This window comes from Stegostoma tigrinum, chromosome 9, assembly GCF_030684315.1.
Source record: "Stegostoma tigrinum isolate sSteTig4 chromosome 9, sSteTig4.hap1, whole genome shotgun sequence".
Lineage (NCBI taxonomy): Eukaryota > Metazoa > Chordata > Chondrichthyes > Orectolobiformes > Stegostomatidae > Stegostoma > Stegostoma tigrinum.
This window is the reverse complement of record NC_081362.1, coordinates 83694990-83712824: the sequence shown is the minus strand read 5'-3', so window position 1 is coordinate 83712824 and position 17835 is coordinate 83694990. Positions and strand designations below refer to the sequence as shown.

The 17835-nt window shown below is 41.3% G+C and overlaps 1 protein-coding gene across 15 annotated transcripts in view; it reads left to right on the top strand.

Moving 5' to 3' along the window:
- Nucleotides 1–17835, top strand: part of cep170aa (centrosomal protein 170Aa) — a 126040-nt gene that overhangs the window by 19128 nt on the left and 89077 nt on the right. For 9 of the 15 annotated variants that reach the window (XM_059648705.1, XM_059648706.1, XM_059648707.1 and 6 more), the window contains exons 2-3: nt 13722–13865; nt 14437–14469. In XM_059648705.1, the coding sequence (XP_059504688.1) occupies nt 13761–13865; nt 14437–14469 (138 nt within the window). In that variant the 5' untranslated portion in view covers nt 13722–13760. The remainder of the gene's footprint in view (nt 1–13721; nt 13866–14436; nt 14470–17835) is intronic. The other 6 variants (XM_059648708.1, XM_059648710.1, XM_059648711.1 and 3 more) reach the window with 1 other exon arrangement.

The window sequence follows — 17835 nt, the reverse complement described above, 5'->3', positions numbered from 1 at the left end:
AAATCTGGCCATGACAGTCAACTGTGAAGGTAAGACAAGTGAACTGTAATGTGGTATTCTCTCATGATGTTAGGATAGGGGACTGAGTATAATTTGAAATGTAAAGATGAGTGTCAGGTACATGAGAAGGTGGAAGGGGTTCACTCAGTGATTGGACCCTCCTAGTATCTCAAAAACACATGTAAACATTGGAATTGTATGCAGAAGAGAGTTGGATTGAGTCAGTACAAAGTTCTTTGTTTTGTTTATTTGATACGTAACTGTACAGAACCCATCTGCATTTGTCACTGTGTGTGTGTGATACTTTTGAAATAAAAAGAGGAGGCGCAGCCCAGCAGATGAGGAAGCAAGATTAGAAACTAAAGTCGTGTGAATAGTACGGATGCAGTTTAGATAAAATTCTGTGACAAAAGGCATACAAATAATTTTAATGGAAATGAACTGTGAAAATTACTCACCTTTTTGAGGCAGAAAACCAGATCAATTCAATACCTAATACAGTTTTGAAACTATGAAGACTTTTGGCTTCATGAAGTTAAATTTAACATCACATCCAGTATGTCAGTGCAGACTTATGGGCTGTGCAAAGAACCCTGTTTGTTGACAATGACCTAAAACCCAGCAGTAAATTCATGGTCTACAGGGCAATGGTATTACCAGCCTTGTGTGCATTGGAGACAAATGTAATATAGAGTAGATACCTCAAAACCCTTAAAATACCACCAGTGATCCCTTCATGTAATCCTGCAATTTCACAGGTAGGATAGCGCTTTAATACCGAAGTCCTGTCCAGGGCAACATCCCTCCTATCAAGGTTCTGGATATGGCCGATCAGCTGCAGTAAGATGGTCTCATTTTGTATGTGTCTGACACTGGACTTCCAAAAAAAGTTGTCTGCTGTAAGCTACATCATTAGCAAGTAGTTGCCAGGAGGGCAGGGCAAATGCTTAAAGGACATGCTCAAAATCTCCCTGAGAAAATGAGTTACTCCCACTGACGCATGGGGAAACTCTAGCTCAGTGTAGAAACTAGAGGAAGGGGGCATCTATGAAGCAGCCAATTATTTTCAGCAACACCTGACACTCTCCAACAGAGGCCGAGCATAAACAGCTAGAGGAGAATTCAAAAGCCTGAGCTTCACGCCAGACTGCATCAGCAAATACCACGTATGGCAGGGTTTGCTGATGCCGACTATGTAGTCATCTGAGGACTTGGAACACGACAATGAAAGAAAGGCATTGTAGTTCCAGGAGACTATCTGCAGCTTCTTCTCAGACAATGACAGTGTGAACAGCATACTTTGGGGCATGATAATTGATCAGTAAAATTCGTGGCAGTATAGCTTCCATAATAGATCTAACTCTTATTTAGTCTTAAAGATCTATCATCAGTTGTTGTTTGCTAAGTTCTGTGCTTGAAGCTAAACTACCCCTAGAATGGAAGGCATGATTGACAGTGCTATCAAGTGGCATCTCCCGTAGCACCTTTTGATACCTCCAGCCTGTACCACCTAAAAGGACAAAGACAGCAGACATATGGGAGCCCCACAACCTAAAAATTCCCCTCTGTACCACAGACCACCGTACTTGAAATTTCATTACTGTTACTTTACTGTTGTTGCGTCTACATCCTGGAACTCCCTCCCAAACAGGACTGTGTGCCTCTACAACACAAGGACTACAATGGTTCAAGAAGGCAACTCTCCTCCACCTTCTCCAGGGCAGTTTGGGATGGTAAACAAATGATGCTGATCTAGTAGTAATGTCCACGTCCTGTAAATGGCTTCGAAATGAGTGCTTAGAGTTGACAGAGTTGTAGTCACACAACATAGAAAGAGGCCTTTTGGTCCAACTCACCCATATCGACCAGGTTTCCCAAACTGAACGAGTCCAATTTGCCTGCAATTGACCCGTATCCCTCTGAACCTTTCCTATCAAATTACCTTTCCAAGTGTCCTTTGAATGTTGTAATTGTTCTCACCTGAATCACTTCCTCTGGCGGATTGTTCCATATACACACACAACCCCCTGTGTGGGAGAAGTTGCCCCTCGGATTGTCTTTAAATTTTTCTCCTCTCGCCCAAAGCCTATGCCCTCTAGCTTTGGACACTGCTATCCTGGGAAAAGACCTTGGCTATTCACCTTATTTATGTTCCTCATGATTTTACACACTCTCAGGTCACTCCTTCGTCTCTGACTGTCCAGGGAAAAATGTTCCAGCCCTCCTTAACTCAAACCTTCTAGTCCCTGGCACTGAGGCAGCAGTGCTAACCATTGAGCCACCGTGCCAACCTTCAAATTTCACCACCTGCTATGGTAGGATTTGAACCATGTTCCCAGCAGATTACTATCCCAGTGCCCTTACCATTAAACCAACACATACCCTCAGAGAACCTTCTTCACTGTCCACTATACCACTAATGTTGGTGTCATCCACAAACTTACTTATGCCTCCAAAATTCTAATGCAAATGATTTACATAAATGACAAACAACAGTCAACCTAGCACGAATCCTTGTGGCGCATTACTGGTCACAGGACCTCTAGTCTGAACAATAGCCATCATCCTCTGCATCCTACATTGTATCCAATTGTCTGGCTCTTCCTGGATATCAGTCTACTGCGCAGAATCCTTGTTGAAGACTTTGCTAAAATCATTTGGACAACATTTACGTTTCTGACTTCTTTGGCCATCTTGGTCACCTTTTGAAAAAACTTAATGAAATTTGTGAGACATGATTTCCCATGCAAAATGCCATGCTCATCCTATCTCTCCAACACAAATGTCTACACGCTCATACTATAAATCAAAGTCAGTTCTTTTAATTATCGTATGTTTTCAAATAATCTTGCAAATTGATACCTCAGCTGGATATCTCTCAACTAATTGGGTATTATGAATTTAAATAAAGCTTGCATTGGTGCAGGTAACTTGGACTTTTCATTATGAAATGGAGTTAAGGTTGTAATTTCCTACATGTGCATGTTGGGGGGAGTGGGTGTTTAAAGAATGTGAGCAGGATTCAAATATGATTAGGAATCTGTTATTGATGTTTCAGTTTATTTGGCCTTGATTTGGGAAATGGCCCGGGTACTGCTATTGGCCTGAACACCACTTTGCCTATGTTTAGTGACATTAATGGGGATGCTGTTTTGATGGTCAGTTGTTACTGTTCTTCATTCTTGAAATGATTGTGCAGATTTTCTGAGTAGCTATTGAGCCAAGCATAATTTTTCAGAAGAGGGAAGAAAGTTAGAATGGGTATGAGTTTGGGATGGAAAAGCGGGGGGAAAGTAAAATTTATACTGTCTGACATGGTGAATAAAGACCTACCAACCTCCGGATACAACGCATTATCCTCCGACACTTCCGCCATTTACAATCCGACCCCACCACCCAAGACATTTTTCCATCCCCACCCCTGTCTGCTTTCCGGAGAGACCACTCTCTCCGTGACTCCCTTGTTCGCTCCACACTGCCCTCCAACCCCACCACACCCGGCACCTTCCCCTGCAACCGCAGGAAATGCTACACTTGTCCCCACACCTCCTCCCTCACCCCCATCCCAGGCCCCAAGATGACATTCCACATTAAGCAGAGGTTCACTTGCACATCTGCCAATGTGGTATACTGCATCCACTGTACCCGGTGCGGCTTTCTCTACATTGGGGAAACCAAGCGGAGGCTTGGGGACCGCTTTGCAGAACACCTCCGCTCAGTTCGCAACAAACAACTGCACCTCCCAGTCGCAAACCATTTCCACTCCCCCTCCCATTCTCTTGATGACATGTCCATCATGGGCCTCCTGCACTGCCACAATGATGCCACCCGAAGGTTGCAGGAACAGCAACTCATATTCCGCCTGGGAACCCTGCAGCCATATGGTATCAATGTGGACTTCACCAGTTTCAAAATCTCCCCTTCCCCCACTGCATCCCTCAACCAGCCCAGTTCATCCCCTCCCCCCACTGCACCACACAACCAGCCCAGCTCTTCCCCCCCCACCCACTGCATCCCAAAACCAGTCCAACCTGTCTCTGCCTCCCTAACCGGTTCTTCCTCTCACCCATCCCTTCCTCCCACCCCAAGCCGCACCCCCAGCTACCTACTAACCTCATCCCACCTCCTTGACCTGTCCGTCTTCCCTGGACTGACCTATCCCCTCCCTACCTCCCCACCTACACCCTCTCCACCTATCTTCTTTACTCTCCATCTTCGGTCCGCCTCCCCCTCTCTCCCTATTTATTCCAGTTCCCTCCCCCCATCCCCCTCTCTGATGAAGGGTCTAGGCCCGAAACGTCAGCTTTTGTGCTCCTGAGATGCTGCTTGGCCTGCTGTGTTCATCCAGCCTCACATTTTATTATCTTGGAATCTCCAGCATCTGCAGTTCCCATTATCTCAAAGAGTAAGTGGTTCTTGGAATTGTGCAAACCTCAAATATCAGTGGAGATTTTTGTTTCCAAATAAGCATCAGTTCTTTTAAAAAAACATATTTGAAGAAATGGAAATTGACTTATCGTAGAATCCCTAGTGTGTGGATAGAGGCCACTTCTTCAATCAAGTTTGCACTGTGCCTCTGTAAAGCCCATCCAGGCTGTACACCCGCGCCCCCATCCCTGTAACCCAACATTTACCACGGCCAATCCATTTAATCAGCACATGTATCTGGACTTTCAAAAAGCTTTTGACAAGGTCCCACACAAAGGATTGGTAAGTAAAATTAAAACTCATAATATTGGAGATAATATATTGGCGTGGATAGAGAACTAGTTGGCACAGGGACCTGTTTATTCCAACTCTTTCAGCGTGGCAGGCAGTGATGAGTGGGGTACTGCTCAGTGCTGGCACCCCAGCTGTTCACGATATACATTAATGATTTGAGCAAAGAAATTGAATCCAATATCTCCAAATTTGCTGACGACCCTAAGATGGGTGGCAGTGTGCACTGAGGAGAATGCTAAGAGGCTGCATAATGACTTGGACAGGCTGGCTAAGTTGGCAAACACTGTTAGATGCAATATAATGTGGATCAGTGTGAGATTACCCACTTTGTTGGCAAAAACGGGAAGGCAGATTATTATCTGAATGGTGGCAGTTTAGGAAAAGGTGAAGTGACACAAGATCTGAGTGTCATGGTGGAACAGTCACTGAAGGTTAGCATGCAGGTACAGCAGGCAGTGAAGAAAACTAATGACATGCTTACCTTCATACTGAGAGGATTTGGGTATAGGAGGCTGGTGTGGGGAGGTGGGTGCAGTCAACGTATGACTGACCGTGTTGTATTTAAATGCATGCAGTATATGAAACAAGATAAAAGACTTTGTAAAGCAGATTGAAATTGGGCATCACAGAGACGTGGCTGCAAGGGGATCGGGGCTAGAAACTAAATATCCAAAGATATGCAACCAAAAGACAGGCAGATAGGCAGAGGGGGCCAGGGTTCCCTTGTGAGTAAGAAATAAAATTAGATCAATAGCAAGAAATTATATGGAGTTGGAAGGTGTAGAATCTGTGAGAGTAGAGTTGAGAAACCTCAAAGTCGGAGGAAAAAATCCCTGATGGGAGTTATGTACAGGCCTCCTAGCAATAGTCAGGATGTTAGGAAGAAAATAACTGCGTAATAGAAAAGGCATGCAAACAAGGCACTATTACAATAATCATGAGGGATTTGAATATGCAGGTAGACTGGGAGCATCAGATGTTAATGGAAGTGGATTGCAAGAAAAAAAAATGCGTGGAATGTCTACATGATACTTCTGGAGCAGTTTGTGGTGGAACCCACTTGAAAACAGACAGTTCTGGATTTGAGATAAAGTGTGAAGCTGGATGAACACAGCAGGCCAAGCAGCATCTCAGGAGCACAAAAGCTGACGTTTCGGGCCTCGACCCTTCATCGGAAAATCTGATTAGGGAACTTAACGTGAAGGAACCCTGAAAGGGCACTGACCATAATGAGATAAAATTCACCCTGCAGTTTGATAGGGAGAAGCTGGAATTAAATTTAATAGCTTCACTCAATGAGTAATACTAACTGCAAAGATATGAGGGGAGAGCTGGGCAGAGTTGATCGGAAGGGGAGTCTAGTAGAGAATATGTTGGTGCAGGAATGGCAGAAGTTTGAGGGTAATTCTGGAGGCACAGCAAAAATTTGTCCCAAGGAATAAGAAACATACCAAGGGACCTGATAGAAGTTTATTAAATAATGACAGTATAGATTGAGTTGTCTTCCCCTCAGATGGGGTATTTCAAGATTAGGGGGCATAGTTTTAAGGGAGAGGGAGAGAATTAACAAAAGACATGAGGGGCAACATTTTTTTTTAAAGAGGGTGGTTCACATGTGGAATGAACTTCCTGAGAAAGTGGTGGCTGTTGGTACAATTATAATGTTTAAAAGACATTTGGATAAGTGACTGAATAGGAAAGGTTTGGAGGGATATGGGCCAGGAACAGGCAGACGGAGCTAATTTAGTTTGGAATCACGTTCAGTATAGATTGTCTTGACTGAAGGGTCTGTTTCCATGCTATATGACTCTGACTCTGAGAACATGAAGTAAGCGTAGCTGAAGAGGGAGGTCTGGTATGGCGTAATAGTAAAAGAGAAAGCATACAATGTGATCAAGATTATTGGGAAGACTGTAAAAACCAGCACAGGATTACTAGAAGAGCAATCACTGGGCAGAAGATTAAGTGTGAAGGTAAGCCAGCTAGTAGTTGAAAAGAATATTTTGAGTTTTTTTTACATGTCTAAAAGGTAAGAAAGAGACAAGAATGGACTGATGGAAAATTAAGCTGGAGAAGTAGTAATGGGGTACAAAGAAATGATGGAGGAACTGAATATGTACTTTGCATCAGTTTTCACAGTGGAAGACATCAGCCCATACCAGAACTTTGACAGAGGTGAGTCTCGTGGCTATCACCAAGGAGAAGGTGCTGGGGAAGCTGAAAGGTCTAAAGGTGGATAAACCACCTGGACCAGGTAGACGATACCACAGAGTTCTGAAGGTGATAACCGAGTAGATTGCAGGGGTATTGTTAATATTTCAAGAATTATTGAAGTCAGGGAGACTCCCAGAGGACTAGAAAATGACTAACGTAAAACCCAGTTTAAGAAGGGAGAGTGGTAGAGTACAGGAAACTGTAGGCTGCTTAGCCTGTCCTCAGCCATTGGTAAGAATTTAAGAGTCCGTTATTAAGAATGAGATTGCAGAGAACTTGGAAGTGCATAGAAAAATAGGACTGAGTCAGCATGACTTCGTCATGGGGAGATTATGCCTGCTAAATCTGTTAGAATTCTTTTAAGAAGGTTATGAACAAGTTAGACAAATGAGAGCCAGTGGAAATAATGGGGTCATTTTCAGGATGGCAGGGGTCATTTTTCTTTATCTTATTGAAATTGGCTTGTTTCAAATTAACCCTGTTGTAATTTTCTTTAGTTTAAGTTATTGTTAGATTTTTAAATGAGCTGCAAAAATAACTGATTCAATTAAGCTATTGTGCCGTATCCTCTGGTATTTCCTCCCCAGATCTTTCCTGTCCCTCTGTTGTACTTTTAAGATGTTTCTTATAATCTTTATTCTTGACTAAATGTTTGGTCACATGACCTATTATCCACTTCCGTGGCTCAGTGTGTTGCTTACCTCTCAGGCATTGAGATCCTTAATGGCACTAATGGTGTCATATCAATCCAAGTTGCTCTTGCTTAACTGAATCAGTTATTTTTGCATGTACGTCTCTGAATTGACCTTGTATGTTTTCCCCTGTTCCTGTTTGGTTGTTTAAAACTTAACACCAGGGAATTGTTATTTATACCTACGTAGATTCAGGAAATCTTTAACATTGTTTGGGTACTTTGTGAGGCAGTATAAATACCTTCTGGATCAATGGCTTTAGTGGATCAGAATCAGACTTCCCCATTTCTGTTTGTATTATGACTCTTGGATCCTGCTTACTGCATTTGAGAAGGATATATGTTGATAATTCCTGTTGGACAATGCATGAGTTACATTGTGAAGTGGAAAAGTGCATTTCTTGTGCCTGGGACTCCAGAGGCATTCGAACTAAACCACTTCACTGCAAACATCCTTAACAAAATCGAGAACACGTCGTCACCCTTAACAACTTCTCCTTCCATTCCTCCCACTTCCTCCAGACAAAGGGGGTGGCCAGGGGTACCTGCATGAGCCCAAGCAATGCCTGTCTCTTTGTAGGATACGTGGAACAATCCCTCTTCCAAAGCTACACTGGCCCTAGGCCCCACCTCTTCCTCCATTACATCAATGACTGTATTGGCGCTGCCACGTGCTCCCACGAGGCGCTCGAACAGTTCATCTACTTCACTAACACCTTCCACCCAAGCCTAAGTTCATCTGGACCATCTCCAACACCTCTCTCCCCTTTCTGGACCCCTCTGTTTCCATCTCTGGCAACCACCTGGAAACCAATAACCATTTCAAGCCTACCGACTCTCACAGCTACCTAGAGTACACCTCCTCTCACCCACCTTCCTACAAAAAGGCCAGCCCCTATTCCCAAACCCTTCGCCTCGCCGCAACTGCTCCCAAGATGAGGCATTCCACTCCTGGACACCCCAGATGTCCTTGTTTTTCAAGAACTGCAACTTCCCCTCCACAGTGGTCGAAAATGCCCTCGACCGTGTGTCTCGCATTTGCTGCAACTTATCCCCTACACCCCCTCCCCACATTATAACCAAAATAAAATCCCCTTCATTCTCACACACCACTTCCCACCAACCTCTGGATCCAATGCATCATCCTCTGACACTTCCACCATCTGCAATCCGACTCCACTACAAAAGACATTTCTCCCTCCCCACCCTTAACTGCTTTCCGGAGGGACCACTCTTTCCGGGACTCACTTGACTGCTCCACACTCCCCTCCAGCCCCACCACACCCGGCACTTTTTCTTGCACTTGCAGGAAGTGCTACACCTCCCCCCTCACCCCCATCCCCAGTCCAAAGAACACCTTCCATATCAAACAGATGTTCACCTGCACACCTCCTAATGTGGTATACTGTATTTGCCGTTCCCGTTGTGGCGGCCTCCACATTGTGGAAACCAAACAGAGGCTTGGGGACTGCTTTTGTGGAACACCTACGCTCAGTTCACACCAAACAACTGCACCTCCCAGTCGTGAACCGTTTCAACTCCCCTTCCCACTTCTCGGACGACATGTCCATCCTGGGCCTCCTGCAGTGCCACAATGATGCCACCTGAAGTTTGCAGGAACAGCATCTCCTATTTTGCTTGGGAACCCTGCAGCCCAATGGTGTCAATGTGGACTTCACAAGCTTCAAAATCTCCCCTGCCCCGACCGCATCCCAAAACTAGCCCAGCTTGTACCCGCTTCCCTAACCTGTCCTCCCACCTCAAGCCCCACCCCACCTCCTACCTACTAGCCTCATCCCACCCCCTGAACTGTCTGTCCTCCCTGAACCGACCTATCCCCTGCCTAACTCCCCATCTACACTCACCTTTACTGGCTTCAATCCCACCACCTTGACCTGTCTGTCTCCTCTCCACCTATCTTCTCCTCTATCCATCTTCTATCTGCCTCCCCCAGTCTCCCTATTTATTTCAGAATCCCTTTCCCCTCCGCCATTTCTGAAGAAGGGTCCAGACCCGAAACATCAGCTTTTCTGCTCTGCTGATGATGCTTGGCCTGCTGAGGTCATCTAGCTGGTACACTTTGCTGTCCCAGAAATAGGTCGAGTTTGTTTTAGCTACTAACTGAACAACATTGTTTGCATCCCTTTTAACTGAAAAACAAAGTGTGTTCCTCTTCTTTTAAAAACTGTGTTTGGTCTATTTATAAAGTTGAAAAGGTTATTTAGATGTGAAGTAAGCTTCAGGAGTATCTTTCTTCATCAGATCATCTTTTCCTTAAAATAGAGTTGTGTTTTATTTTTTCTTTTTTGTATGAATTCATGCATTGTGTACTTTGGAGAAGCGATATCATGTTTTAACCATACTTTAAATTCTGACCACTAACGACTTGCTGTTTTAATATGTTCATTTTTCTTCTATTTGAACACTAAATTTTCAATTTAAAGATGCCAACGATGAGCTTTCTTTTGAATGACATTCAAGAAGTCAATACTTTATCCTTCATAGGATATGAAGGATATCCGTCAGTACAGTCCTTCATAGTAATATTTCCCATTTAAACCTGAACTCTTGTAGCCGTCATGAGAGAGAATTCATTAGGTGTTGTCCCATTAGGGAAATGATTTCTTTATAGAAGTGAGATCTTCTAAAAAGCTGCATTTTTGGGTGAAACAACACTGGAGAAGATTTGGAATTTAATTTCATTTGTGAACTAAGCGTAAGCAAAGAAAAATTATATATGATTATGCTAACTACTTGAAATTGTTCCCTGCGAAGTTTTTTTTTAAGGCAGCAAGGATTAGTTTTTCATGAACTATTTGATTGAGATGGCAAGTCATCTAAATTGTAGAAAGGGCCCTGTCGATATGATTTGAAATTGCTTACTGATGTCAAAGAGTAGCCACTGATGCCTTGTTATTTTCTTTCACAACCTTTCTATTTGATTATTAATCTGATAAACATTGGCGTACTTCCAATATTTGGACTAGTCAGTATCCTGACAAAGCATTTTTTGGTCTGAATGTAACACCCACTAGCTCCAGAGCCTTGGAGAAGTGCATAGTCTTAATTTCAGACCAGATACAAGTGAGAAGAAACCATAATGCAGGCGAGTTGCAAGACCTTGCATCATTCAGCTACTGTGAAATTTTACCCAAAGATATTGTTGCTCATGTTTTTCTAAGCTTACTCTGATTCCATCAATTTAAGTTGTGGGAGAGAAAATTAATTCTGCTGACTTCTAGCATTGGTTTTATTATTTTGAAACAGCTGTACCCCAAAGAGACAATATAATTTCATTGTATAAAATCAATATTAGAGTACAGGCTTATTGAGGTTCTCAACATATAGTAAATTAGCCACAAGCCTCCAAGAAGTATATCTTTTAAGACTGAACAACGACGTCAGGATAGAATTGCTGTCCTGTAGTTAGAAAAGGAAAATAACTTTTATTCCAAAAACAACTAAAGATTTTGACATAGCATTCAGCTGATGCAATTTTTTGTGGATTAGATTGCTTTTAAACCATAGAGAAAAGGCTGTCGTTTGTGCTTAGACATTAAGAGGAAATGAAATTCTAAGGGAAGTCATTCATTTTAAAAAATTGTCCATGATCTGAACTGTAGAGCTGTGGTCTTGGATTACTTCATTTCTTGAACTTGGTGAAAGACATTACGACTAAGTTTATGGCAGCAGTTTCAGAACACAGTAAGTTATCATATTGCCTAGTCACAATTTCAAGGTCAAAATAAATGTAACAATAGAATTTAAAAATAACTTATTGCTTATGTGAAATTTTTTTTTAAAATGTCATGTAGACAGAATTCACCCTTGCCCTTTTGACTGCACCCCCTGCCAGATATTTCTTCCATAGCCAGTTAGCTAGAATACATGGTGTACGGTCCTCAAGTGTCACCCATTACCAATGGAAAATATTTTGCATTCCGTGGAGGGGAAAAGTAATCTGTCACCATTGTAGTAAAGCTATTTTGTCATTGATTCTTTAAAAAATGCACTTTGCCATTTGGGGAAACTAACAGCAATAATTACAATATTATATGTTTTGTGTCATCAAACACAGAACCATTTTAAAGAGCAATCTGTTATTACAGTTTCATGAAACACTGTCGTTCATTCTCAGTTGAATGGAACTCATTAGCACTTGAAATGCAGTGAAGCATTGATAATAGCCACAGCTGTCCAAAGAGGTCACACCCCTCTGAGAGGGAAAGAACAGCAGGTTTCAGCTGAATTTCAAAGCAGAATCCTGTCAATCCGTGTAAGAAAGCAGGCAGTTTGATTTTTTTTTTAACATGTGCTAGAGCCATTTTTAATTCAACCAGAGCCATTCAAGCCATAGTAGAAAAGATAATAACTTAGCGTCACAACATTTTGTAATACATTCCAGTGCATTGTGTTGCCTACTCCATTTGAAATAAGACAGTAATACATGGCAATGTAAGGATTACGTTACCTTTAAAGGACAGATCTGTATGGTGCATGTGTGCATTATAAACGCATCCATGTTACAAAATAGTACATAATGCATTTAAAGGTGTGAGGAATACCTTATGCATACCTTTTTTAGAATGTTCCAGAATTATCACCAATTTCCATTTTCTTCTCCAGCACTCCAATCTAGTGTGCTTTCAACTGGTCTTCCCAAATCCTGCACCAGCAATGAAAATGATGTGAATGATTTAAAATAGAAAACCTGTTGTTAGGAGAAGGAGGTTTACATTTTGCTAATTAGTGACTCTGCATCTACGAAAAAGCCAGGACACACTGTCATGGTATCAGGAGCCAGCAATGTGGAGAAAAATCAGATTCCAAAGAAAAAAGTGTGACCATTTGCATGTTCAAAATGCATTTCTGTACCCACATAAAAAATTCTGCCCCATATCTTTCTAATTCAATTTCATTAAGTCAGTGCATAGCAGAAAAAGTCCAATTTGGCAACTGGGGAAATTTGAAGAATCACAATTCAATTGTGGGATCTGGGCCTTAGAATTTTCCTTCCAGTACGGTGTAAAAGAGTATCTGCTGGGCAGTTAAAGATTACTTGTTTTAGGTGTTGAGACATGCCTCTGATTCTAGATTTGAAAATTGTTTTTCTGCTAACTGTCTGTTAATTTAACAATCATAGTAACTGTCCTTGCTGTTTTATTTTGCTGGAACTTTATTCATTTTTGGGATGAGGGCATCGCTGGCTAGGCAGCTTTTCTTGCCCAACCCTAAATGCCCAGAGGGCAGTTGAGAGTCAGCCACATTGCTGTGGGCCTGGAGTCACATGTAAGCCAGACCAGGTGAGGGTGGCAGTTTCCTTCCCTAAAGAACATTAGTGAACCAGATGGGTTTTTCCCGACATTTGACAATGGATTCATGCTCATCATTAGGTTCTTAATTCCAGTTATTTATTGAATTCAGATTCCATCATCTGCCATGGCTGGATTTGAACCCGGGCCCCCAGAACGTTATCTGGGTCTCTGAATTAACAGTCCAGTGATAATACCACTAGACCATTGCCTCCCTTCCTAATCCCAATTGTACTTAGCATTTCTACTTTTCCACAGAACAGTAAATCAACTCCCTCTGAGGTAGTCTTCTGTGCAGCAATGATGTATTCACAGACTCCAAATGATTTCTGTATCATACACCACGTTTACAAATGGTAAACAATAAAGCCACTGTTTGAGTGACTGAAAGTAATGCATCTGTTGTGATGCACATAGTCAGTTTACAAATGACTCTTGATGTTATGTGGGAAGAATTCGTGTGTGTGTAAGATACAAGTTCGTAGTAAGTCAGAGCGGTATTTAAAAAGAAAATGTACATTTGGTTGCTTTTGTTATTTTAATCAATGGCTGTTAATTTTCAGATGCTGCAAGTACCAGGCAGCTGCATCAAGTGGTGGCTTATGTATAAATTTCCAGCCTGTTCAAATCCAACGTTCTCTGTCATTTCCTGTGATGACTTACGACATCTGGCTTTAATCAGCACGCAGAATCCACCGACATTTATAGAGGGATGCATAGTATTCTTCTAGTAGCACTTGAAGCACAAGTCAACCCCTAAAACTGTCTTTTTCTCTCCACAGGATGACGTGGTCTTGAAACAACATTTAGTAACTGCAGAAATGAGCTTAACATCCTGGTTTTTGGTGAGCAGCAGAGGCACACGCCACCGGCTGCCACGTGAGATGATCTTTGTTGGCCGTGATGATTGTGAATTGATGTTACAGGTAACTGGCTTAAGCAATGTACATCTAAAGCTCTGTTCAAATGATCTTAAAACTTTTGACACAGCTGTACACAACAAAATCAAATTACCAGTGTGATAAGTCGGCTTAACTAATTTACCTTATACTTGAATCTCTTTGAAGGCATTTATGAAAATAATTTGTTGTTTACACTGGAGTATTATGAGTCAGTTAGAAAATCGAAACTCTATAGACATCAATTTGACTCCGAATATATTTCCTCTCTGTATATGTTCAGCTTGGAAGACGGAAGCAGCAGATTTGAATTATTTCCAAAATAGAATTCTTCATTACTGCCACATCTCATATTAGTCTGAAATCCAACTTCTTCACTTCAAATTTAATTGGCCTAGTGGGGTAATTTTTTTTATTTTGAACATGGATCCATTACCATCTTCATGTATGCCATGCATTTCTGTTCATTTCTGTTTCTATTGTTTACCAAGAGAGTTAATTCCCAGGTGTTTTCCAGCAATTCAAAGCTTTGTTTTTATTTTCCCCTCTTCTTTATGCATTTTTATTTTGGATAACTTCATGTTTAAATTTTTTCCAGATGGCCAAAGTGTGCAAAGTCCTGCAGATACGAGTGAGTAGGAAGAATATAAAAGTCTTTCTTTTAGGATTGGAGTTTGTTTCCTAAAGTTGTGTGCCACTTTTTAGTGAAATAGAATCATTTCTTTAGATAAAAATTATCACAATACTTTAGTACAGTGTAAGTCAGCACTTAGACTACTTTTTGTATTACTTTTCTTTCTTTAGCAGCAATGTGAACTTGAAACTCTTAAGTTTAAAATGAATTATGAGTAGAAAACCTGGCCTGCCATGAAGGTGTTTGAGGAGGGATTAGGTAGAATCCTTGATCTCACATCAATTGCCCTAGATTAATGTTAAATGCATAGTTGAGATATATATCTTCTCTTGTACTCTCACTAAAGGATTTTAAATAAAAAGTATTTGTTCCCAGCCCAGTTTGTGGACACAGACCTATAGTCAAATTCTGATCCTAATTTTGTATTATATTGACAGTCTCATTCAAAGGCCATAAGGAAAATTAATGGAAACATGGAAAATAAGAGCGAACCTGCTCTGCCATTCAATATGACCATGATCCCTCATCTGACTCTGCAGCCTGTTCACACTTTCTCCCCGTATCCTTTGATTCCATTAGCCTGAAAGGATGAGTTTAACCTTTTATTTCCTCTGGGACCTGATGAGACTCAGGTTTTCTTTTTAAATATTTATTCATGATCACATGGGAAACATACACTTGAAAAAATGGTGTACAGCTTAAATCTTTATTACAAGACCTAAAGTTTTACACCATTGTTTCAGATAACAAGCTTCCAATCAACAGTTTGATTGGGAATTTTTATCTGCATAAAAGGTTACACATTGCTCATTCATATCTGTCCAACCCTGTTCTCGCCATCTGCATTCCTGGTTAGCACACCTGACTATATTATCCAATCATAGTATTTTCACATTTTCTGGCCAAAGGTACATCGTCTGGCCATAAGTGTATACTTAGTGATTACTGGTCAGTGTATACTGTCTATATTTCTTTCTGTCCCTCCTATTGCCTATACTGTTTGTTTTTCTTTTCACACCCTAAGAACTGTATCTAATTCCTTGAAAACCTTCAACGTTTTGATATCAGCAATGGTATGAACTGCAGATGCTGGAGAATCTGAGATAACAAGGTGTAGAGCTGGATAAACACAGCAGGCCAAGTAGCATCAGAGGAGCAGGAAAGCTGACGTTTCTGGCCTAACCCTTCAGAAAATTTCTGAAGAAGGGTCTAGGCCCGAAATGTCAGCTTTCCTGCTGCTTGGCCTGCTGTGTTCAACAGCTTGTTATCTATAATGTTTTGATATCAACTGCTTTCTGAAGGAGTGATTTCCATAGGCTTAGCACACTCTGGGTGAAGAAATTTCTCCTCATCTCAGCCCAAAATGGCTTACCCTATCTTTAAACATGACCCCTGGTTCAGGACTCCCAAACGTTGGAAAAAATCTTTTGTTAATAGAGTTTACCAGTCTAGTGCTGCGTGAATTTCTTTGAGACTCCCCCTCACTCTTCTAAACGTTAACAAAGTTTGGATTGTGTTGCAGTGGTTCAGTATGCAATGCCTTTGTTTGTGCATTTCTTAAATTAAGTAATGCTTCTCAGTGTGACTGAGATCTATACCTGACCTGGAAGTGTTTGGTTCTGCTTGAGGTGAAAAATGATTTTGGTCTGCTCAGTGATATGTCTTACTTGTTAAGGTATAGTTGACAGAGGGTTGAAATGAATAATGGCTTAAAGAAAATTTCTGATATCAGGGTGCTCAGACTATAAAAAGGTCTTTGATCTTCTTTCCACGTTCTGGTTAATCTTTACTGCGATCCTGTGTTGTAAATAAAGTACAATTTCTTTTTAATCCATTTGTTTTTCTTCAGTAATTCAAAGTAAGGAACTAGAATACAGTTAAGCATATTCAAATTATCCTGTCCATCTAATTTAAGTGACTTTATATGTGTTTGCAAGATCTTTGTACTGTACATTGTTTGCCAAAAGAGAGAGAAATTCTAATGGGTGTTAATAGGATATAGTGAAAACGTGATTGCCTTTTAGCGTTGTATGGGGTTGTGTGATTTACCTAAAATGTTGAGCTTTTCCTATGACAAACTGGATGGAATGTTATTTGAACTTCCGAAATTGTTGCTGTTCTTCTAGAAATCCAACTTTTGCAGCTTTGTACCCAAGATAACTGAAACCTGTATACTTAGCTGGCTTTGAATCTGTGTATGTGAATACCATACATGGATGTGTGGATGATTCGGTGGCTCAGTGGTTAGCACTGCTGCCTTGCAATGCTGGGGACCCAGGTTTGATTCTCCTCTTGGGTGACTGCCTGTCTGCATGGGTTTTCTCCCAGAGTGCAAAGGTGTGCCAGTAAGTTAGATTGACTAGGCTAAGTTGCCCGTAGTGTCCAGAGATGTGCAGGCTAGATGGATTAGCTGTGGGAATTAGAGGGATAGAGTGGCAGTGGAGGTCTGAGTGGGATGCTGTTCATAGGATAGGTGGGGACTGGATGGGTTCTGTGTCCAAAAAAGCTTACTGTAGTGAGTTCAGATCTATTAATATTTTCTGCTGAATCTTTTAAGTATAATTATTGGCCTGGATTTCCTTTCTCAGTGGGAACAAATGCCGAGACATTTATCGCCATTAATGATGTGACTGCATTTGAACCTGTGGCAAGCTGTTAGGCTAAAATCAGGATGTTCAAGTATGCCTCACTTCACTTCTCTCCTTTTGGGCCAATTGTTTTTCGTTTAAAGAGCTTGTCTGAAGGCCCTCGTATTTGGCAAATGTTTCTGTACTGAAAGTAAGCTGTGTTAATCACAGACTTGAATAAGGAGTCAATCTTTCCAAATGTTTGTGTCTCTGACCACTAAACAGATTGTACTTTCCCAATTATGATCCATCAAGAAGCAGGATTATGCCATTTGGGCCCTTTGGCCTAATCTGAGAGATTGTAGTTTAAATCTCACTGTCTTGCCTGTCCCAATATCTTTTGATTCCATTGTAATTTTTTTCCATATTAGAAATATTCACTGTGCCGCCACCCTTCTCTGAGGAGAGTTTCACAGATTCTCAATCCTCTGTGTTTAAAATACTTCTCACCATCTCTATTTTAGATAGAAGACCCTTTACCCTTTAAGTTTCCCTTAATTTTAGACTCTTCTACAGAAGAGAAACCCTTCTTTGAGCATCCAATCTATCATGTTACCCAAGATATTTTATGCTTCAATAAGCTAGCCTCGCATTCTCCTAAACTACTTTCAGTTCAGGCCTAACCTGACTCGTTCTTGTAAGATGCTGTCAAACCAGAAGTCAGTCTAACAAACTTCCTGTGAACTGCTAATGCTAATGAAATGTCATGTAAGAAAGCCAAAATCATATACAACAT